This window comes from Bufo bufo, chromosome 4 (assembly GCF_905171765.1).
Source record: "Bufo bufo chromosome 4, aBufBuf1.1, whole genome shotgun sequence".
Lineage (NCBI taxonomy): Eukaryota > Metazoa > Chordata > Amphibia > Anura > Bufonidae > Bufo > Bufo bufo.
In genome coordinates, this window is record NC_053392.1 from 547,447,346 (window position 1) to 547,471,685 (window position 24,340).

Sequence of the window (24,340 nt, forward strand, 5' to 3'; positions counted from 1 at the left end):
GTCATGAACTCCACTGAAAGTCAATGGAGGACGGATCCGTTTTCTATTGTGTCAGAGAAAACAGATCCGTCCCCATTGACTTGCATTGGGGGTCATGACGGATACGTCTTGCTCCGCATCCCAGGACGGAAAGCAAACTATAACATGTTGAGGTTTGCTCTGCGGTATGAGAACGGAATGGAATGCATTTTGTACGGCATCATGTACGTGAGAACTTCAAATTCTCATAGAATACAATGTGCATGACCTACGGTGCGGATTTTCCACATGCAAATCCGTACGCAATCCTGATCGTGTGCATTTAGCCTAATACTGCCTCGAAATGCCCGATGAACGAGAAAACGCTCATTTATCGGGCAGTCCAGATCTTTCAGCATGCTGGATTTCCCAGCGGCAGATCGTGCTAATAGCGACCTGCCGCCGGCACTCACTGTCCTGCATGGGGATGAGTGATGGCATGGCGATCACTTCTCCCAATGTTGTGGAGGACATCGCTACATGTAAGTGCAGCGGTGTATCTGCTATCTGCTGATTGCCGAAAGGAAACGCTTCCCTCTGACAATCGCTAGCAGCATCGGGGTGTCTAAGGGTCCATTCACATGTCCGCAATAATTGAGGACCCATTCATTTCTATGGGGCAGCACGATGTGCTGCCCGGATACGGAATTGCGGACCCACACTTCAGGGTCCGCAATTCCGTTCCTGAAAAAAATAGAACATGTCCTATTCTTGTCTGCAATTGCGGACAAGAATAGGCATATTCTATTAGTGCCGGCAATGTGCGGTCCGCAAAATGCGGAACGCACATTGCCGCTGTCCGTGTTTTGCGGATCCACAAAACACGTTACGGACGTCTGAATGGAGCCTAATACACCATTTAGGCTAAGTTCACGCCGCAAAATCAGCAGCAGAAAACTCAGTAGCAGATTACTAGCTGAAAAAAGGTCGATTTGGGTGGAAGATTTCTAATTTGGAGGAGGTTTTACAAGAGTATTAGAAGCGGATTTGGTTGAGGTTTATCTGCTTCTCCACTGACTTTTATGACATTCTCATTTAAATCTGTTTCCAAGAAGTCACTTCAAATCAGCTACTGAAAGAAAAACTACAATTTTAGGGCTCATGCTAGGGGTGGGCGATATGGCCTAAAATCTATATTGCAATATAATTTTAAGCATGTGCGATATGCGATATATATCGCGATATATTGTTTTCTATATTTGGGGGGGTTAAACTTTTTTTTTTTTACTTTTTATTTAATAACTATTAGCCTCCTTAAGGGCTTGAACCCTTGTCATATTCACCCTAATAGAGCTCTATTAGGGTGAATAGGACTTTACACTCTCCCTGCTGCCCTGTGCTTTGTGCACACAACAGCAGCCAGCCTCTCATGTGCCCCCCAGCCTCTGATCCGCCCCCCAGCCTCTCATGTGCCCCCCAGCCTCTCATGTGCCCCCCAGCCTCTCCCTCTTATCAGCCCCCTCTGGTAACTCAAACCCACCCCTCCCCAGTATTAATCAATGGTGGCAGTGGCCACAGGGTCCCCCTCCTCCCCCCCATCATTGGTGGCAATGGGCAGTTCCGATCGGAGTCCCAGCAGTGTAATGCTGGGGCTCCGATCGGTTACCATGGCAGCCAGGAGTCACGCTACTGAAGTCCTGGCTGCCATAATATGTTAGTGAGCAGCATTATACTCACGTGCGCCGTGGCCGCCGGTCGCTCCTTCTTCTCATAGGTCTGTGCGGCGCATTGCTAATGCTATAAGCATTAGCAATGCGCTGCACAGACAGAAGAAGGAGCGACCGGCGGCCACGGCGCACGCGAGTATAATGCTGCTCACTAACATACCATGGCAGCCAGGACTTCAGTAGCGTGACTCCTGGCTGCCATGGTAACTGATAGGAGCCCCAGCATTACACTGCTGGGACTCCGATCGGAACTGCCCATTGCCACCAATGCAGAGACTGAAGAACATTCCCGGCACCCAACCTCTGACAGGACGCTGTGATCCGCGCGATTAACCCCTCAACTGAGGGGTTAATTGCGGCGGATCGCAGCGTGCAGTCATAGGGGCCGGGATATGGCCGGCACATTCATTGGTTGCGCAGTGGCCACAGTCCCTCCCCTCCTCCTCTGCTCTTATTGGTGGTCAGCGGCAGCCGCGCACAGTGGGGAGGGAGGGACTCTCTCCTTCTCCACTGTGCCGGCTCCGGAGAACATGGTGCGCGCCGAGAGCGCGTTTATATCGCGGTCCGGCGATATAGTCGATATGCACAAAATCCATATTGTGGCACAAATTTATATTGCATATCGCCTATATCGCCCACCCCTAGCTCATGCACACGAACGTATTTTCTTTCCGTGTGCGTCTTTTTGCGGACCGTATGCAGAACCATTAATTTCAATGGGTCCGCAAAAAAAAAAAAAAAGTTACTCCGTGTGCATTCCATTTCCGTATGTCCGTTCCGCAAAGAAGTAGTTCATGTCCTTTTATTGTCCGCAAATCATGGTCCGTGGCTCCATTCAAATCAATGGATCCGCAAAAAATATGGAATGCATACGGAACACATCCGTATTTTGCGGCTACATGCCCCACTTTGCCCATGTGTTTACTGTTTGCAAACATTACAGTAATAATAAACTTCCTGTTTCCGTTTGCGATCTGCAAAAAACGGATCACATACGGAAACCATACGGATATGTTTTGTGGCATAACGAAACCAATGCGGCCACAAAACAGAAAAAAAAAACCTAAAAACTCAGATACGGAACAACGGAGCCGTTAAAAACAGACCGCAAAACAACAACGGTCGTGTGCATGAGCCCTTACACTGTGTGCTGCTGGATCTGTGGCAGATTAGTGCCGTATAGCAAACCGCTTCTGTTCTATGTCTTTGGAGAAATTATTATAAAATCCTATGATAAACACTCTGTGCTGTGTGATGGTGATTTTCTTCCAGTAAGGCCTCCTGCACACGAACGTGTGGCCCAGTGGCTGTGCTGTGGCCCGCAATGCACGAACACCGACCGTGGGACAGCCGCAGTGGATCGCGGACCCATTGACTTTAATGGGTCCGCGAACCGGCCGTTCCACAAAAAGATAGGACATGTTCTATCTTTTTGCGGAACGGAAGTACGGGACGAAACCCCACGGAAGCACTCCGTAGTGCTTCCGTAGGGTTCCGTTCCGCATTTGCGGACCCATTGAAGTGAATGGGTCCGCATCCGTGATGCGGAATGCACACGGAATGGTTCCTGTGTATTGCGGATCCACAAATGCGGTCCGCAATGTGGCAACGGGACACCTACGGTCGTGTGCAGGAGGCTTCCCATCAGAAGAACAGAAAAAAACTAACAAAAAACAATCCTTTATTTTGAGCATCCATTATGCTCAACGGAAGACTTTCTGGAAATTTGGGATGCAAAATGAGCAGAACAGATGCTCACAATAAAGGATCTGTTTTTTTTTTCCTTTTAATTTCCAGTTCTTCTGATGTATCAGAAGAACCGAAAAGGAAACGGTGTTGTGAACTTACCCTACCTATAGCTGCTTTTGTCCGGAATACGATATTCCGAGTCTGAATGGTCAGTCATGTCACACGACCTACTCTCCTCACTGTGTTTGGCAGCTCTAGCCTTTAGACCATGGTGTACAATCTTTCTTGGTCTGGGGGCTGCTAGTTTGCATCGGCCTACTACACAGGCTGATGCAAAGTGAATGGGGAGGAATGATCGCTACCACGGTGGTTCCTCCCTCATTCAGTTCTGTGGAGTATTGGCAGTACGTCCCTGATCACACACAGACTGTGCTGATGATAATTGTAAATCAGCCGACAAACGAGTGCTGGTTTATCAGGATAATCAAAAATCGTGCAATGTAATAGGGGCTTAAGAGGCCATCCTGCCTTCTATTCATAAATGAGCGCTTTCCTTTACTGCAGAGGACGGCGCTCACTGGTTATTACCGTCTCCTGTCCCCCAGTTCTAGGATATATGTGTGTTACTACAGTCGTGGCCAAAAGTTTGGAGAATTACATAAATATTGGAAATTGGAAAAGTTGCTGCTTAAGTTTTTATAATAGCAATTTGCATATACTCCAGAATGTTATGAAGAGTGATCAGATGAATTGCATAGTCCTTCTTTGCCATGAAAATTAACTTAATCCCCAAAAAAGTTTCCACTGCATTTCATTGCTATCATTAAAGGACCTGCTGAGATCATTTCAGTAATCGTCTTGTTAACTCAGGTGAGAATGTTGACGAGCACAAGGCTGGAGATCATTTTGTCAGGCTGATTGGGTTAAAATGGCAGACTTGACATGTTAAAAGGAGGGTGATCCTTGAAATCATTGTTCTTCCATTGTTAACCATGGTGACCTGCAAAGAAACGCGTGCAGCCATCATTGCGTTGCATAAAAATGGCTTCACAGGCAAGGTGTCACGGCTGTATGTGAGCAACAATAGTATACACAGTAAAAGAGCTACTGACCGGACCCAAACTAGGGAGGATAAAGGGTGACCCCTGTCAGACCCTCAAAGCTCTCCCTATGCTGCTAAGCACATGCCCGGATCCAAATGGCGGAACGAGGCATGCCCACGTACCTAAGACTGATGACCACTGTAACCCCTACAATAGTGGAAGGGGCACGGCCACCGGTGCCCTACTCAGTATATGGAGGGAACCGTGGCCACCTCAGATCCAGTCAGAAAATAATCTGGTACACAACAATGTCTGTACACTTAGCTGAAGGTGTTGCAGCCGCAGAGAAGACGGATCCAAGGACAGCTGGCAATATCCGGATTTTATAAGGCCCAATAAACTTGGGACCCAATTTCCAGGAGGGAACCTTCAGTTTAATATTTCTTGTAGACAACCACACCAGATCACCCACATTCAGGTCCGGACCAGGCACACGTCTCTTATCAGCCACACGCCTATACCTCTCACTCATCTTTTTAAGATTACTCTGAATCTTTTGCCAAATGGTAGACAAAGACGAGGAAAATCTCTCCTCCTCATGTAAACCAGAAAGAGCCCCTCCCGAGAATGTCCCAAACTGCGGATGGAACCCATATGCACCAAAGAATGGTGACTTATCAGAAGATTCCTGACGACGGTTGTTCAGAGCAAACTCAGCAAGAGGGAGAAATGAACACCAATCCTCCTGGTTCTCTGCCACAAAACAGCGCAAATATGTCTCCAGATTCTGATTGAGGCGCTCAGTCTGACCATTCGACTGCGGGTGAAAAGCAGAAGAGAAGGACAGCCGAACCCCCAGGCGAGAACAGAAAGCCTTCCAGAACCTGGACACAAACTGCGTGCCTCTATCGGAAACAATATCAGAGGGAATACGGTGCAATTTAACAATATGGTCGACAAAAGCTTGCGCCAACGTTTTAGCATTGGGTAAACCAGGGAAAGGTACGAAATGAGCCATCTTGCTAAAACGGTCCACCACCACCAGGATCACCGACTTCCCCGAGGAACGAGGAAGATCCGTGATAAAGTCCATGGACAGGTGTGTCCAAGGACGGGAAGGTATGGGTAACGGGAGAAGGGAACCTGAAGGCCGTGAACGAGGGACCTTAGCGCGAGCGCACGTCTCACAAGCAGCCACAAAACCCTCCACCGACTTACGAAGAGCCGGCCACCAAAATCTCCGAGCAATGAGATCTACCGTGGCTCTACTCCCGGGGTGACCAGCAAGAACCGTATCATGATGCTCCTTAAAGAGTTTGTGACGTAGCTCAGGAGGCACGAACAACTTCCCAGAAGGACAACGGGCAGGTGCCTCAGTCTGGGCAGCCAGGACCTCGGCCTCCAAATCGGAATATAGAGCAGAAACAACTACCCCCTCCGCCAAAATGGGACCCGGGTCCTCGGAGTTTCCTCCTCCCGGAAAACAGCGAGAGAGAGCATCAGCCTTCACATTTTTTATCCCAGGTCGGAATGTAACAACAAAATTGAATCTGGAGAAGAACAGAGACCATCTGGCCTGTCTTGGATTCATACGCCTGGCCGACTCCAAGTATGCCAGATTCTTATGGTCGGTAAAAACAGTGATAGGGTGCCTGGCCCCCTCCAACCAATGGCGCCATTCCTCGAAAGCCAACTTGATGGCCAACAACTCCCTATCTCCCACATCATAGTTTCTCTCTGCCGGGGAGAGTTTTTTAGAGAAAAAGGCACAGGGTCGCCATTTGGCAGGAGAAGGGCCCTGGGACAAAACCGCACCCACACCCACCTCGGAAGCATCCACCTCAACAATAAAAGGTAAGGAAACATCGGGATGCACCAAGACGGGAGCAGACGCAAAACTCTCTTTAATCTTAGAAAAGGCTGCAAGCGCCTCCTCCGACCAAGAGGAAAAATCCGCCCCCTTTTTTGTCATGTCAGTAAGGGGTTTGACAACAGAGGAATAATTCAAAATGAACTTTCTGTAATAGTTCGCAAACCCAGAAAGCGCATCAATGCCTTCTGATTCTCAGGAAGCTCCCACTCAAGTACAGCACGGACCTTCTCCGGATCCATGCGAAAACCAGAAGCAGAGAGGAGAAAACCCAGAAATTGAATCTCCGATACCATAAAAAGACATTTCACCAGCTTGGCGTACAATTTATTTTCCCGCAGAATCTGCAGAACCTGAAAAAGATGATCCTGATGGGTCTGAACATCAGGGGAAAAAATCAAAATATCATCAAGATACACCAATACAAATTTCCCCATTAAATGGTAGAAAATACTATTAACAAAATGCTGAAAGACGGCCGGAGCATTCATCAGGCCGAAAGGCATAACGAGATTCTCGAAATGCCCGTTAGGGGTATTAAAGGCCGTTTTCCATTCATCCCCCTCTCTGACCCTGACCAGGTTGTACGCGCCTCTCAAATCCAATTTGGAAAACACCTTGGCCCCAACAATTTGGTTGAAGAGGTCCGGGATCAGAGGAAGGGGATAGGGATCGCGAATCGTGATACGGTTCAGCTCCCTAAAATCTAGGCAAGGTCTCAGAGAGCCATCTTTTTTTTTAACAAAAAAAAAACCCGCGGCCACAGGTGACTTTGAGGGACGAATATGCCCCTTCTCGAGACTCTCGGAGATATAAGTTCGCATTGCGATTCTTTCCGGTTGTGAGAGATTGTAGAGGCGTGCTTTTGGCAGCTTGGCGCCGGGAATGAGGTTAATGGGACAGTCAAACTCCCGGTGAGGAGGTAGCTCCTGAACACCGCTCTCAGAAAACACGTCCGAGAAATCAGAGAGAAATGATGGCACAGTTTTAGTAGACACCTCTGCAAAAGTCGCTGTGAGACAATTCTCTCTACAAAAGTCACTCCACTCATTTATTTGCCTTCCTTGCCAATCAATAGTGGGGTTATGTCTAGTGAGCCAGGGTAACCCCAAAACTAGAGGAGAAGGCAATCCGTTAAGGACAAAACAAGATATATCCTCCACATGAGTGTCACCTACAGCTAGCCGGATATTGTGAACAATGCCCTTCAGAGATCTCTGTGAGAGTGGAGCAGAGTCAATAGCAAAAACAGGTATATCCTTTTCTAATGTGCAAACCTGAAAACCATGCATGGCTACAAATTGAGTGTCAATAAGATTGACGGCGGCTCCACTATCGACAAAAATCTCACAAGAAATGACTTTGCTCTCTAGCGCCACCCTGGCAGACAGGAGAAAACGGGAACTGCAGGTCAGAGGAAAAGCATCAATTCCTACATCAACTTTGCCCAAAGTAGCAGATGAAGCAGAATTTGATGATTTACCTTTTGAGGTTTTTCTCTTATTATCGCTCTTAGTACAGTTCAAGAATATCCTAGACGGACAAACATTTGCCAAATGACCTATGCCCCCACAACAAAAACACACCATACTCTGAGGACTAAATCCTCTTTTATCAGGGGCAAGTCGACCTAGCTGCATGGGCTCCTCCTCAGAAAGGAGCGAGACAGGATGAGGCCCCTGCACACTGAATGAGTCCGCACCACTGCCCCTAGACTGACAATGGCTGGACAGAGAGGTCTCGTTTCTTTCTCTTAGACGCCTGTCAAGGCGTACCGCCAATGACATGGCAGACTCTAAGGACGTTGGTCTCTCATGGAAAGCAAACGCATCTTTCAATCTCTCTGAGAGACCATGACAGAACTGACTCCGGAGTGCAGCATCATTCCAACCCGAATCAGCTGCCCATCTCCGAAATTCAGAACAATAAAGCTCCGCAGACAGTTTGTTCTGGCATAAAACACGTAAGTTAGATTCGGCCAGAGCAACACGATCCGGGTCATCATAAATCTGCCCCAGGGCCACAAAAAATCTTTCCACGGATCGAAGGGAGAGATCCCCTGATGGCAGCGAAAAAGCCCAAGTCTGAGCATTACCCCTGAGCAGGGAGATGACAATCCTCACCCTCTGCTGCTCATTACCAGAGGAGTGGGGACACAAGCAAAAATGGAGTTTGCATGCCTCTCTGAAGCGAACAAAATTCTCACTGCCCCCGGAGAACGTTTCCGGAAGTGAGACCTTTGGCTCGCAAGAGACTCCATGAGCCGGAGCAGAGCCCAATGCTTGAAGCTGAGTCATAGATTGACGGAGATCCGCTACTTCCAAAGAAAGACCCTGCATGCGGTCAACCAGGCCAGAAAGCGGATCCATGTAAAAAAAGGACGGTTTTGGTGGATTATAATGTCACGGCTGTATGTGAGCAACAATAGTATACACAGTAAAAGAGCTACTGACCGGACCCAAACTAGGGAGGATAAAGGGTGACCCCTGTCAGACCCTCAAAGCTCCCCCTATGCTGCTAAGCACATGCCCGGATCCAAATGGCGGAACGAGGCATGCCCACGTACCTAAGACTGATGACCACTGTAACCCCTACAATAGTGGAAGGGGCACGGCCACCGGTGCCCTACTCAGTATATGGAGGGAACCGTGGCCACCTCAGATCCAGTCAGAAAATAATCTGGTACACAACAATGTCTGTACACTTAGCTGAAGGTGTTGCAGCTGCAGAGAAGACGGATCCAAGGACAGCTGGCAATATCCGGAGTGCTTGCTGCAGCAGAACACAGGTCCAGTGAACTGATAGCTACAAGTGAAGATACTAAAGCAAGAGCTACAACTGAAATGAGAACTATAATCCACGCACTACAATAGGAGGAGGGGTGATATAAAGAGAGGGAAATCAAACGCATGAGGAACAGCTGGGAGGAAGGAAACCAAAAGTAAACAGAGCAGTGAGAACTCCTCCCAGCTCTAGTAGTGACATCATCACAGGGGTGGAGAAACAGAGCTGTGAGAACGTCCCAAAGCTCTGGTAGTGACACAAGGATATTGTGGCTACTAAGATTGCACCTCAATCAACAATTTATAGGATCATCAAGAACTTCAAGGAAAGAGGTTCAATTCTTGTTAAGAAGGCTTCAGGGCGTCCAAGAAAGTCCAGCAAGCGCCAGGATCGTCTCCTAAAGAGGATTCAGCTGCGGGATCGGAGTGCCACCAGTGCAGAGCTTGCTCAGGAATGGCAGCAGGCAGGTGTGAGCGCATCTGCACGCACAGTGAGGCGAAGACTTTTGGAAGATGGCCTGGTGTCAAGAAGGACAGCAAAGAAGCCACTTCTCTCCAAAAAAAACATCAGGGACAGATTGATATTCTGCAGAAAGTATGGTGAATGGACTGCTGAGGACTGGGGCAAAGTCATATTCTCCGATGAAGCCTCTTTCCGATTGTTCGGGGCATCTGGAAAAAGGCTTGTCCAGAGAAGAAAAGGTGAGCGCTACCATCAGTCCTGTGTCATGCCAACAGTAAAGCATGCTGAGACCATTCATGTGTGGGGTTGCTTCTCATCCAAGGGAGTGGGCTCACTCACAATTTTGCCCAAAAACACAGCCATGAATAAAGAATGGTACCAAAACACCCTCCAACAGCAACTTCTTCCAACAATGCAACAACAGTTTGGTGAAGAACAATGCATTTTCCAGCACGATGACGCACCATGCCATAAGGCAAAAGTGATAACTAAGTGGCTCGGGGACCAAAACGTTGACATTTTGGGTCCATGGCCTGGAAACTCCCCAGATCTTAATCCCATTAAGAACTTGTGGTCAATCCTCAAGAGGCGGCTGGATAAACAAAAACCCACTAATTCTGACAAACTCCAAGAAGTGATTATGAAAGAATGGGTTGTTATCAGTCAGGATTGGCCCAGAAGTTGATTGAGAGCATGCCCAGTCGAATTGCAGAGGTCCTGAAAAAGAAGGGCCAACACTGCAAATACTGACTCTTTGCATAAATGTCATGTAATTGTCGATAAAAGCCTTTGAAACGTATGAAGTGCGTGTAATTATATTTCACTACATCACAGAAACAACTGAAACAAAGATCTAAAAGCAGTTTAGCAGCAAACTTTGTGAAAACTAATATTTGTGTCATTCTCAAAACTTTTGGCCACGACTGTAGTACCCCTGCAATTAGGGATGTGAGAAGTGAGCTGGGAAAGCAGGCCTTCATTAACCCTTTAATGACCAGGCTTGAAAAGGCTGTTACATCTGAAGTCTCTTAGTTCATAACGTCGGATTAATACCGTACAGAGATCCGTCTCCGTACAGTTTTAAAATGTACGGGCTCTGAACCAGAGTTTTAAATTGCAGATTTTGGTGCGGATACGCTGCAGAAACGCACATAAATCCGCACTGAAATTTGCATGGATCTTCTGTGCGTTCACTCGCACTCGTGTACAGGCGGCCTTAGGGTATGTTCACACACATCATTTTTGCCAAGGTTTAAGGGGATTTATTCACCCCAAAAAATCCACAGGAAAAAGTGTCCATTGAATGAAATGGAAATTTGAAATTAATGGTGCATAAAATAAAAACCCAGCATGGCTCACTTCTGATGCTCCAGCATGGATAAGTACAGCCCCTAGGACTCTTTTCTAATTAGCAGATTTATAAAAACTTGTTAAACATTTAAAATTGCTTCAGCGTGGTGACAGATTCTATTTTACCCATTCCTGACGCCGATTTTCCGTTTTTGTTTTCTGCTCCCTGCCTTCCCGGAGCCATAGCTTCATACCCGTATGGGGGCTTGTTTTTTGCAGAAGTTGCACTTTCTAATGCCACCATTTAATGTTGCATAGGATGTAGTAGGAAGTGGGGACCAAAATTCAAAATAAGGTGGAATTGAAAAAAAAAATAATAATATTCCAACAGTTTTACGTGTTTTTTTTTTTTACGGCTTTCACTATGCAGAACAACAGACTCTTTATTCTCCAGTTGGGGGGGGGTGTACCTGCACAGACTGACAATGGCAGCACTGACTAGATAGAGGGACACCCTCCCAACTGGTACCGCCCCTCCGTACCCTTACTGCAGACTGACAGCAATTCATTCATAACTTCTCGTTGAAATAATAAAGGAATGGCACAACATAGAGCCATAAGAATAGATGCTCCAGAATCGTTATTACACGAGGAATGCATGGAGCTATTAAAACAGGCATGTCAGGAGAGGGGAGAGCTCCTCTTGAAGTCCCCAAACAGACCACAACAATCATCAGATTACAACTTGTACAGAATAATGAATAATGGTATTTGCTCCATTATTCTGTACAGAAATTGCTACGGTATATCCCAGTTCAGTGCTGCCACCTGCTGGCCTGAACTGGGATATACTAATAATGAGCCTGGAAGCCTAGTACAGGTACCGCTCATTATTAGAACAGGGAGCTTTCCCTGATCTCAGCTGGGGGAAAGCACACCTGACCTGGAAGCGCGCGCTTCCGGGTTTACGTCCTCTCAGATGCCATGGTCACATTAGACCACAGCATTTGAGGGGGTTAAATGTCCGCGGTCGGCATTACCGCCGATTGTGGACATTAGCTGCGGGTGCTCCGTTCCGGAGTGAGCACAATCTTTAAAGACCTGACATCCACCATACATGTACGGCGGATGTGGGGAAGGGGTTAATAAATGGGACTCTACATTGCCATTTGTACGGTGTTGATTTCTTTTTCTTTTCAGTACAGATTTCAAATCCAAATAGATAAGTGATGTCAGTTATTGAAAGAAACACTTGTTATCCCCAGTATCCCCGCCGCTCTGATATTGATAACTTGTCCTGAGAATATGTCATCAATATTAAAAGCCCGGAGAACCCCTTTAATGCTTTCTTCCTGTTCTATCTAGCAGCAAAACGCTTCCATACTAGGAATACAAGCGGCTGAATCCGTTCAGAAAGGATCTGGTTGTATATTGAAAATAAAGAAACCGGATCCAGCACTAAAACCATTGTAAGTCAATGGCCGCCATATCATTTTTTTTTTTGTGTCCGAAAAAAACGGATCCGGCACTATTGACTTGCGTGGTATTTGGAGCTGGATCAGACTTGCAATGATTTTCTATCCGGCGTGGGAACGCAACAAACTGGAATGGAATGCATTCTGGTGCACTGCTTTCCGGTTCCTTCAGTTTTGTCCACATTGACAATGAATGGGGACAAAACTGAAGGGATGTGCTGCGGTTTTGGGACCCTATGCCAGATCTCAAAAGTGGACAGCACAACGCAGATGTGAAAGTAACCTTACCTACTCTCCGCCGCTCTGCTCCCATGTGTGTCCGTCTTCTTGTCTGCGGCTTGTTTGATTCATCCCCAGCATGGGCAGGATAATCTGTAATAACTGAGACCAGTCACTGGCTGCAGCAGAGCGGAGAGGAAGTAAACAAGCTGCATATGGAATATAGACTCACTGGTGTGCAGGACCGAAGCCGCGGACAGCAGGCAAGTATGAATCTTTCCATAGCGGAGGCTGCGGGCTCCTATGAAAAGTCATTTATTCCAAGATGATCCAACCCTGAATATAGCAGATACACTGTTTATATGTTTTTTTTTATTCCCATTTAGACTTGCACAATATTCTCTGCATTTCCTGGACATACATATGCAGATTTCTAATATTTTCTGAGGACAAATTCATAGATTTCTTACAATTATTAAAGGGGTTTTCTGGGCTTTTTAATACTGCTCAGTATAGGCCATCAATATCAGATGTCTATGGGACAGCAGCAGGGGGCATACAGCTGAACGGCGGAGGTGCCGCCGGGTGTCCGACCTCCGCTGATCTGATATTGATGACCTATCCTGAGGATACGTCAGCAGTACTAAAAAGCCTGGACAACCTCTTTAAAAGGAGTCTTTCACCTAAAATCACCATTAAAGAACACTAACTCCATTACATCCCCCATATTAGAATGCTGCCTTCCATATTGCTGTCCATCGCCGATTTTCTCAGAAAAACACTTTTATTCAATATGTTAATTAGCTTCTGAAGGTGCCCAGGGGCAGCGTTCATGTGGCCGTTGCCCAGGCCCCTCGTCGCTTTTCATGTGAAACCCCCCCCCCCCCTTTCACCCCTCTGGCCCGCCCTAGGTTCTTCTGATTACGTCCTCCTCTTAGTGAGAAATCCAGCGCCGTTTAACAGATTCGCCGCGCCTGCGCACTTCATTCCCCATTATGGGCAGAGGCACAAGGCCGGCTAGATCGGGATGTAGGGGCCGGAACATGAGTATTAAACGCTCTTGTGCCCCCGTTACGCCAGAAATCTTTTATAATATGCTAATTAGCCTCTAGGATCAGGGGGGGGGGACGTTGTTCCTGCTCCTAGAGGCTCCGTTCTCCCACCTTTGTCGCCTCCCTCCAAGTCCTGATTGACAGGGCCAGGCAGCGCTCGCATCTGGTGAAATCTGACGCCGTTCAGCAAACACGATCGCCGTCTGCCAGCTTCCTCACCGCGCCTGCGCAGAATTCTGAACGGCGCGAGGTTTCACCAGAGCACAGGGTTGGCCTGGCCCTGTCAATCAGGCTGATTCCATACAGTGGCATTCTTTTACCATAGAGTCCCATTGTAAAAAAAAAAAAAAAAAAAAAAAAAGGATACTTTTTTTTACCGGACTCTGTAGGATACAAGAACGTGGTGTGATGCGTATACGTTAAATGGAGGCTTAAAACGTGATGTGAACCCATCCTTAGGGACATCACAGCCCTGGTTTTCCCCCAGAGATTAGGAGTTAAAGGGGTATTCCAGTGAAGCGCTGTACTCGGCTATCTCCGGACCTCCCATAGAAATGAGTGGCACGGCCGCACACATGCCCGAACAGACACTATGTTCCTTTCAGCACCGCTACAAATCCCGGCACGACTTACCGCACCGCTACAAATCCCGGCACGACTTACCGCACCGCTACAAATCCCGGCACGACTTAACGCGCCCCTACAAATCCCGGCACGACTTACCGCGCCCCTACAAATCCCGGCACGACTTACCGCGCCCCTACAAATCCCGGCACGACTTACCGCGCCCCTACAAATCCCGGCACGACTTACCGCGCCCCTACAAATCCCGGCACGACTTACCGCGCCCCTACAAATCCCGGCACGACTTAGGCCTCTTTCACACTTGCGTTGTTGGGATCCGGCATGCACTTCCGTTGCCGGAGGTGCCCGCCGGATCCGGAAAAACGCAAGTGTACTGAAAGCATTTGAAGACGGAACCGTCTTCCAAATGCTTTCAGTGTTACTATGGCACCCAGGACGCTATTAAAGTCCTGGCTGCCATAGTAGGAGCGGGGAGCGGTATACTTACAGTCCGTGCGGCTCCCGGGGCGCTCCAGAATGACGCCAGAGCGCCCCATGCGCATGGATGACGTGATCCATGCAATCACATGATCCATGCGCGTGGGGCGCCCTGACGTCACTCTGGAGCGCCCGGGAGCCGCACGGACGGTAAGTATACTGCTCCCCGCTGCACTTTACCATGGCTGTCAGGACTTTAGCGTCCCGGCAGCCATGGTAACCACTCTGAAAAAGCTAAATGTCGGCTCCGGCAATGCGCCGAAACGACGTTTAGCTTAAGGCCGGATCCGGATCAATGCCTTCCAATGGGCATTAATTCCGGATCCGGCCTTGCGGCAAGTGTTCCGGATTTTTGGCCGGAGCAAAAAGCGCAGCATGCTGCGGTATTTTCTCCGGCCAAAAAACGTTCCGTTCCGGAACTGAAGACATCCTGATGCATCCTGAACGGATTACTCTCCATTCAGAATGCATTAGGATAATCCTGATCAGTATTCTTCCGGCATAGAGCCCCGACGACGGAACTCTATGCCGGAAGACAACAACGCAAGTGTGAAAGAGCCCTTACCGCACCGCTAAAAATCCCAGCAGGACTTGCCGCACCGCTAAAAATCCCAGCACGACTGGCCGCACCCCTGCATATCTCAGCAGGAGTTACCACACACCTGAAAACCTCAGCAGGATTCGCTCCCTAGCCTATCACCAATTTGTACCTCAACGTAAAATTACCACCCTACAATTTGCCCGTTTCTGCCCTCATCCAACATGGAGCTCGTCAACTCCTATTGTGGGCAGTGCAGGCCCTGCCGCTCTCCTTAGCTAGGAATCCGTGATTACGTCACGACGTACACTGCGGGAGATGCGATGGTTCACCAAAGTATCCTGACAAAACGGACGAAGCTCCGCCCAGCTTCTGCGTGACGTCAAGGACACGCCCCCCGCTCCCTCCCAGGCACCGCTGCCCGCTCTCCCCCTAGTAATAGGCTGCGGCTCAGTGAAGAAGCGTCTTCATTATCTGGCCGGGGCCTCGTTTCACCCCCAGTCACCCACACAGCAGCCGGGAAAGGACAGCGCGGCACCGAACACCATGGTAAGAGCGGGCGGCGCTCTCCGCTGTGAGGGCCGCATTGCAGGGCGAGACAGCGCCGTGAGGACGGGGCGAGGGCTGTGTGTGCTGCTGGGCCCCAGGCGAGCCACGGAAGCGCTGCCTGCTATCTGCCGTCATTACTGTCACCTCCGATACGGCTAATCACAGCTGATGCGGGGGCCGGCACTGTGTATGTGCGTGTACACACCGTGTGCGGTATATGTGCAGCTCTATGTGTGTGTATACACGTAATACGTGCACTTGTGTGTTTATACATGTTATATGTAGTTGTGTATATGTTTATACATGCTTGTATGTGTATACATGTACGTATTATAAATGTAGTTCTATGTGTATATGCATGTATAATATATGTGTATACTGTACATGCAGTTCTATCTGTGTGTATGTATATATATATATATATGTACTGTACATGCAGTTATATATATGTGTGTGTATATATATATATATATATACTGTACATGCAGTTCTGTGTGTGTGTATATATATATGTACTGTACATGCAGTTCTATGTGTGTATATATGTGTACTGTACATGCAGTTCTGTGTGTGTGTATATATATGTGTACTGTACATGCAGTTCTGTGTATATATGTACTGTACATGCAGTTATATGTGTGTGTATATATGTACTGTACATGCAGTTATATATATGTGTGTGTGTATATATATATACTGTACATGCAGTTGTGTGTGTGTGTGTATATATATATACTGTACATGCAGTTGTGTGTGTATGTACTGTACATGCAGTTGTGTGTGTATATATGTACTGTACATGCAGTTGTGTGTGTATATATGTACTGTACATGCAGTTGTGTGTGTATATATGTACTGTACATGCAGTTGTGTGTGTATATATGTACTGTACATGCAGTTGTGTGTGTATATATGTACTGTACATGCAGTTGTGTGTGTGTGTATATATGTACTGTACATGCAGTTGTGTGTGTGTGTGTATATATGTACTGTACATGCAGTTGTGTGTGTGTGTGTATATATGTACTGTACATGAAGTTGTGTGTGTGTGTATATATGTACTGTACATGCAGTTGTGTGTGTGTGTATATATGTACTGTACATGCAGTTGTGTGTGTGTGTATATATGTACTGTACATGCAGTTGTGTGTGTGTGTATATATGTACTGTACATGCAGTTGTGTGTGTGTATATATGTACTGTACATGCAGTTGTGTGTGTATATATGTACTGTACATGCAGTTGTGTGTGTGTGTATATATGTACTGTACATGCAGTTGTGTGTGTGTGTGTATATATGTACTGTACATGCAGTTGTGTGTGTGTGTGTATATATGTACTGTACATGCAGTTGTGTGTGTGTGTGTATATATGTACTGTACATGCAGTTGTGTGTGTGTGTATATATGTACTGTACATGCAGTTGTGTGTGTGTGTGTATATATGTACTGTACATGCAGTTGTGTGTGTATATATGTACTGTACATGCAGTTGTGTGTGTATATATGTACTGTACATGCAGTTGTGTGTGTATATATGTACTGTACATGCAGTTGTGTGTGTGTGTATATATGTACTGTACATGCAGTTGTGTGTGTGTGTATATATGTACTGTACATGCAGTTGTGTGTGTGTGTATATATGTACTGTACATGCAGTTGTGTGTGTGTGTATATATGTACTGTACATGCAGTTGTGTGTGTGTGTATATATGTACTGTACATGCAGTTGTGTGTGTGTGTATATATGTACTGTACATGCAGTTGTGTGTGTATATATGTACTGTACATGCAGTTGTGTGTGTGTGTATATATGTACTGTACATGCAGTGGTGTGTGTATATATGTACTGTACATGCAGTGGTGTGTGTGTGTGTATATATGTACTGTACATGCAGTGGTGTGTGTGTGTGTATATATGTACTGTACATGCAGTGGTGTGTGTGTGTGTGTATATATGTACTGTACATGCAGTGGTGTGTGTGTGTGTATATATGTACTGTACATGCAGTGGTGTGTGTGTGTGTGTATATATGTACTGTACATGCAGTGGTGTGTGTGTGTGTGTATATATGTACTGTACATGCAGTGGTGTGTGTGTGTGTATATATGTACTGTACATGCAGTGGTGTGTGTGTGTGTATATATGTACTGTACATGCAGTGGTGTGTGTGTGTGTATATATGTACTGTACATGCAGTGGTGTGTGTGTGTGTGTGTATATGTACTGTACATGCAGTGGTGTGTGTGTGTGTGTGTGTATGTACTGTACATGCAGTGGTGTGTGTGTGTGTGTGTATGTACTGTACATGCAGTGGTGTGTGTGTGTGTGTATATATGTACTGTACATGCAGTGGTGTGTGTGTGTGTGTATATATGTACTGTACATGCAGTGGTGTGTGTGTGTGTGTATATATGTACTGTACATGCAGTGGTGTGTGTGTGTATATATGTACTGTACATGCAGTGGTGTGTGTGTGTGTGTATATATGTACTGTACATGCAGTGGTGTGTGTGTGTGTGTGTGTATATATGTACTGTACATGCAGTGGTGTGTGTGTGTGTGTGTGTATATATGTACTGTACATGCAGTGGTGTGTGTGTGTGTGTGTGTGTGTGTATATATGTACTGTACATGCAGTGGTGTGTGTGTGTGTATATATGTACTGTACATGCAGTGGTGTGTGTGTGTGTGTGTATATGTACTGTACATGCAGTGGTGTGTGTGTGTGTGTGTATGTACTGTACATGCAGTGGTGTGTGTGTGTGTGTATATATGTACTGTACATGCAGTGGTGTGTGTGTGTGTGTATATATGTACTGTACATGCAGTGGTGTGTGTGTGTATATATGTACTGTACATGCAGTGGTGTGTGTGTGTGTGTATATATGTACTGTACATGCAGTGGTGTGTGTGTGTGTGTGTGTGTATATATGTACTGTACATGCAGTGGTGTGTGTGTGTGTGTGTGTGTGTATATATGTACTGTACATGCAGTGGTGTGTGTGTGTGTGTGTGTGTGTGTATATATGTACTGTACATGCAGTGGTGTGTGTGTGTGTGTGTGTATATATGTACTGTACATGCAGTGGTGTGTGTGTGTGTGTGTGTGTATATATGTACTGTACATGCAGTGGTGTGTGTGTGTGTGTGTGTGTATATATGTACTGTACATGCAGTGGTGTGTGTGTGTGTGTGTGTATATATGTACTGTACATGCAGTGGTGTGTGTGTGTGTGTGTGTATATATGTACTGTACATGCAGTGGTGTGTGTGTGTGTGTGTATATATGTACTGTACATGCAGTGGTGTGTGTGTGTGTGTATATATGTACTGTACATGCAGTGGTGTGTGTGTGTGTGTATATATGTACTGTACATGCAGTGGTGTGTGTGTGTGTGTGTGTATATATGTACTGTACATGCAGTGGTGTGTGTGTGTGTGTATATATGTACTGTACATGCAGTGGTGTGTGTGTGTGTGTATATATGTACTGTACATGCAGTGGTGTGTGTGTGTGTGTATATATGTACTGTACATGCAGTGGTGTGTGTGTGTGTGTATATATGTACTGTACATGCAGTGGTGTGTGTGTGTGTGTATATATGTACTGTACATGCAGTGGTGTGTGTGTATATATGTACTGTACATGCAGGTGTGTGTGTATATATGTACTGTACATGCAGGTGTGTGTGTATATATGTACTGTACATGCAGGTGTGTGTGTATATATGTACTGTACATGCAGGTGTGTGTGTGTATATATGTACTGTACATGCAGGTGTGTGTGTGTATATATGTACTGTACATGCAGTGGTGTGTGTGTGTATATATGTACTGTACATGCAGTGGTGTGTGTGTGTGTGTATATATATATATATAATATATATTACACACATACACGCTTATACGGGCAGTTGTGTACGCTGATACGGGCAGTCGTGTACATGCGTATGCACCCTCTATCCAGTGTTCTGCGGTGGTGCTAGCCGTCTCCCACTCACAGGCGGGTGCTGGGTGATGTGGATGATGCTTTGCAGTAATCTACACCCCGTCAGTGTTGATGTTGTGCTACATAGAAACCCCTGGTTGATGTGGACCCCGGTTGCTCCCTCTTGGATGACACATGATGGGGGGAGGGGGGCATCTTCCTGACTGTTCCCTTAGCCATTAGGAATACCCCTCCTCTCTGTATCCTGCGCATTGTTTGCAGCCTGCATTGGGGGGGGGGGGGGTGGATTCGCTACTCTGGTTGTGGATTTCTGCCAGGAATCGACAGCTCTTGGATAAATACATCATTTTTTTATGGGGGCACATGTATCAGATGGTTTCTGTTCTCATTACTGACAAGGAAGGGGTTAAAGCGTGCAGGATTTGTGCACAGAGCGTGGAGGAGGAAGCTATAATGAGGCTTATTTGCTGATTAGTACCAGTATCTCCCCCCCCCCCCCCCTCCCTATTCACCCAGGAGTGGTGCGGGCTTTTAATTATCGCCACCCTTGATTGACATGGGTCTCGCTGCCTCCTCTGACTGTGCAGGGATGCAGTGTATTACGCGCTGTCAGCTCTGCTATGTCGCCTCCTGATGGGGCTGGGATCACTCCGCTTGCTGTGGTCTTGACGCTTATATGGGTGGGGAGGGTGCGAGGCTTCATGTGTCTGGGCACGGCTTTACTGGAGCGCTGTCTGAACGTGCTGCCTGTGCCAGGCTGCGGTGCACACTGTAGATGGTAGCCGGGGGGTGCTCCGGTCGGCAGAGCTTCGGCTTGTATTGGTAATAGGATTAGAAGAGAGGGCCGCCGGCAGAAGAGTAAGGCTAGACACGCCATGTAGTAGGATGGATCACTGGCTGCAAAAAGGTGGATCGGACGCAGTCGTGTGAATGGGGCCTCAGGGTACTTTTACACTAGCGTTTTTGTTTTCCGGTATTGGCGTTCCGTCCTAGGGGCTCAATACCGGAAAAAAGAATCGGTTTTATCCTAATGCATTCTGAATGGAGTTCAGTTCATTCCCTCTTACGTTTTTTTGTCCAGAGAAAATACCGCTGCATTTTTCTCTCCGGCCAAAAATCCTGAACACTTGCCGGAATGCCGGCATTAATTTCCATTGAAATGTATTAGTGCTAGATCCGTCATTAAGTGTTCCAGCAAAACAGATCCAGGTTTTCCGGTCTGCGCATGCGCAGCCGCAGATCATTAAAAGTGCAAAAATAATAAATACCGGATCATTTTTTCCAGATGACACCAGAGAGCCGGATCCGGTATTTCAATGCATTTGTCAGACGGATCTGAATCCGGATCCGTCTGACAAATGCCATCAGTTTGCGTTCGGCGACAGAACTACCTGCCGGAATCCTCTTCCGCAAGTGTGAAAGTACCCTGAGACCGATGTCGGCATGTTACAGTTCCTATAGAAGGAGATTGAGACAAATGGGAAATGTACACTAAGGCCTCATGCACACCACTGTAGTCTTGTCCTCATCCAACCCGCACTTCATTTTTTGCAGATCGGATGCGAACCCATTCATTTCAGTGAGGCTGCATAAAATACAGACAGTACACCGCGTGCTGCCTGCATTCGTATGTCTGTTCCGCCGCCCCACAAAATAGATAGAACATGTCCTGTGCTTGCCCGTTTGGCAGACCAGCATTTCCGCAACTTGCGCTCCGTAAAACACATAGGCAGAAATTTATCAAAGCTGTACAGGAAAAATGGCTGTTGCCCTTAGCGACCAATCAGATTCCGCTGGAATCTGATTGGTTGCTATGGGCAACTAAAGCCTGTATTATTACACATGCAGATCAGCAAGCGAATGTCGGGAGGGAAGCTTTCCTCTCCTGGCAATCACTTGCTAGCTAACGGAGGAGACTACAGCTATTACATGCAGCGATCTCCTCCACAGCATGGGGAGGAGCGATCACTATGCTGTCGCTCATCTCCATGCTGTCTAGTAGTTTGCCAGCAACAGATCCTGTTTACACAGCAGTATCTGCCGCCAGCAAGCATGCTTAAAGGGGTATTCCCATCTTAGGCAATGGGGGCATATCGCTAGGATATGCCTCCATTGTCTGATAGGTGCGGGTCCCACTGCTGGGACCCGCACCTATATCGAGAACGGAGCGGGGAGCACTGTGGCTGGAGGACTCCAGATTTCCCGGAGTCCGTCCATCACCAAACCTATACCATTTTCGGCGGTCCTATAGAAATGAATGGTGGGCGGCTGCGCATGCGCAGTGCGCTCTCCTTCAATTTCGGGGCTCTGTTCTCGATATAGGTGCGGGTCCCAGCATTTGGACCTGCACCTATCAGACAATGGGGGTATATCCTAGCGATATGCCGCCATTGTCTGAGATGAGAAAACCTCTTTAACCACCTCCGGACCGCCTAACGCACGGATGCGTCCGGAAGGTGGTTGATTCATTCCTCCTCGACGCATCCGTGCGTCATCTCGCGAGACGCGAGATTTCCTGTGAACGCGCGCACACAGGATCGGAAGGTAAGCGAGTAGATCTCCAGCCTGCCAGCGGCGATCGTTCGCTGGAAGGCTGGAGATGCGATTTTTTTTTTTAACCCCTAACAGGTATATTAGACGCTGTTTTGATAACAGCGTCTAATATACCTGCTACCTGGTCCTCTGGTGGTCCCTTTTGTTTGGATCGACCACCAGAGGACACAGGTAGCTCAGTAATAAGTAGCACCAAGCACCACTACACTACACTACACCCCCCCCCGTCACTTATTCACCCCTGATCACCCCATATAGACTCCCTGATCACCCCCCTGTCATTGATCACCCCCCTGTCATTGATCACCCCCCTGTAAGGCTCCATTCAGACGTCCTTATGATTTTTACGGATCCACTGATACATGGATCGGATCCGCTAAACGCATACGGACATCTGAATGCAGCCTTATAGGGGGGTGATCAATGACAGGGGGGTGATCACCCCATATAGACTCCCTGATAACCCCCCTGTCATTGATCACCCCCCTGTAAGGCTGCATTCAGATGTCCGTATGATTTTTACGGATCCACTGATGCATGGATCGGATCCGCAAAACACATACGGACATCTGAATGGAGCCTTATAGGGGGGTGATCAATGACAGGGGGGTGATCACCCCATATAGACTCCCTGATCACCCCCCTGTCATTGATCACCCCCCTGTAAGGCTACATTCCGACATTTTTTTGGCCCAAGTTAGCAGAAATTATTATTTTTTTTCTTACAAAGTCTCATAGTCCACTAACTTGTGTCAAAAAATAAAATCTCACATGAACTCACCATACCCCTCACGGAATCCAAATGCCTAAAAATTTTTAGACATTTATTTTCCAGACTTCTTCTCATGCTTTAGGGCCCCTAGAATGCCAGGGCAGTATAACTACCCCACAAGTGACCCCATTTTGGAAAGAAGACACCCCAAGGTATTCGCTGATGGGCATAGTGAGTTCATGGAAGTTTTTATTTTTTGTCACAAGTTAGTGGAATATGAGACTTTGTAAGAAAAAAAAAAAAAATCATCATTTTCCGCTAATTTGTGACAAAAAATAAAAAATTCTAGGAACTCGCCATGCCCCTAACGGAATACCTTGGGATGTCTTGTTTCCAAAATGGGGTCATTTGTGGGGTAGTTATACTGCCCTGGCATTCTAGGGGCCCAAATGTGGTAAGTAGTTTGAAATCAAAATCTGTAAAAAAAATGGCCGGTGAAATCCGAAAGGTGCTCTTTGGAATGTGGGCCCCTTTGCCCACCTAGGCTGCAAAAAAGTGTCACACATGTGGTATCTCCGTACTCAGGAGAAGTTGGGCAATGTGTTTTGGGGTGTCATTTTACATATACCCATGCTGGGTGAGAGAAATATCTTGGTCAAATCCCAACTTTGTATAAAGAAATTGGAAAAGTTGTCTTTTGCCAAGATATTTCTTTTTGCAGCCTAGGTGGGCAAAGGGGCCCACATTCCAAAGAGCACCTTTCGGATTTCACCGGCCATTTTTTACAGATTTTGATTTTAAACTACTTACCACACATTTGGGCCCCTAGAATGCCAGGGCAGTATAACTACCCCACAAGTGACCCCATTTTGGAAAGTAGACACCCTAAGGTATTCGCTGATGGGCATAGTGAGTTCATAGAAGTTTTTATTTTTTGTCACAAGTTAGTGGAATATGAGACTTTGTAAGAAAAAAAAAAATCATCATTTTCCGCTAACTTGTGACAAAAAATAAAAAGTTCTATGAACTCACTATGCCCATCAGCGAATACCTTAGGGTGTCTACTTTCCGAAATGGGGTCATTTGTGGGGTGTTTGTACTGTCTGGCCATTGTAGAACCTCAGGAAACATGACAGGTGCTCAGAAAGTCAGAGCTGCTTCAAAAAGCGGAAATTCACATTTTTGTACCATAGTTTGTAAACGCTATAACTTTTACCCAAACCATTTTTTTTTTTTACCCAAACATTTTTTTTTTAATCAAAGACATGTAGAACAATAAATTTAGAGCAAAATTTATATATGGATGTCGTTTTTTTTGCAAAATTTTACAACTGAAAGTGTAAATTTCGATTAATAACAAAAAAAGTTAAAATGTCAGCAGCAATGAAATACCACCAAATGAAAG

At 46.7% G+C, this 24,340-nt stretch overlaps 1 protein-coding gene across 1 annotated transcript in view; it reads left to right on the top strand.

Annotated features, from left to right (window-relative positions):
* Positions 1 to 322: 322 nt before the first annotated feature.
* Positions 323 to 24,340, top strand: part of PPP3R1 (protein phosphatase 3 regulatory subunit B, alpha) — a 69,965-nt gene continuing 45,947 nt past the window's right edge. The window contains exon 1 of the mRNA XM_040430180.1: positions 323 to 500. Within this exon, the coding sequence (XP_040286114.1) occupies positions 323 to 500 (178 nt within the window). The remainder of the gene's footprint in view (positions 501 to 24,340) is intronic.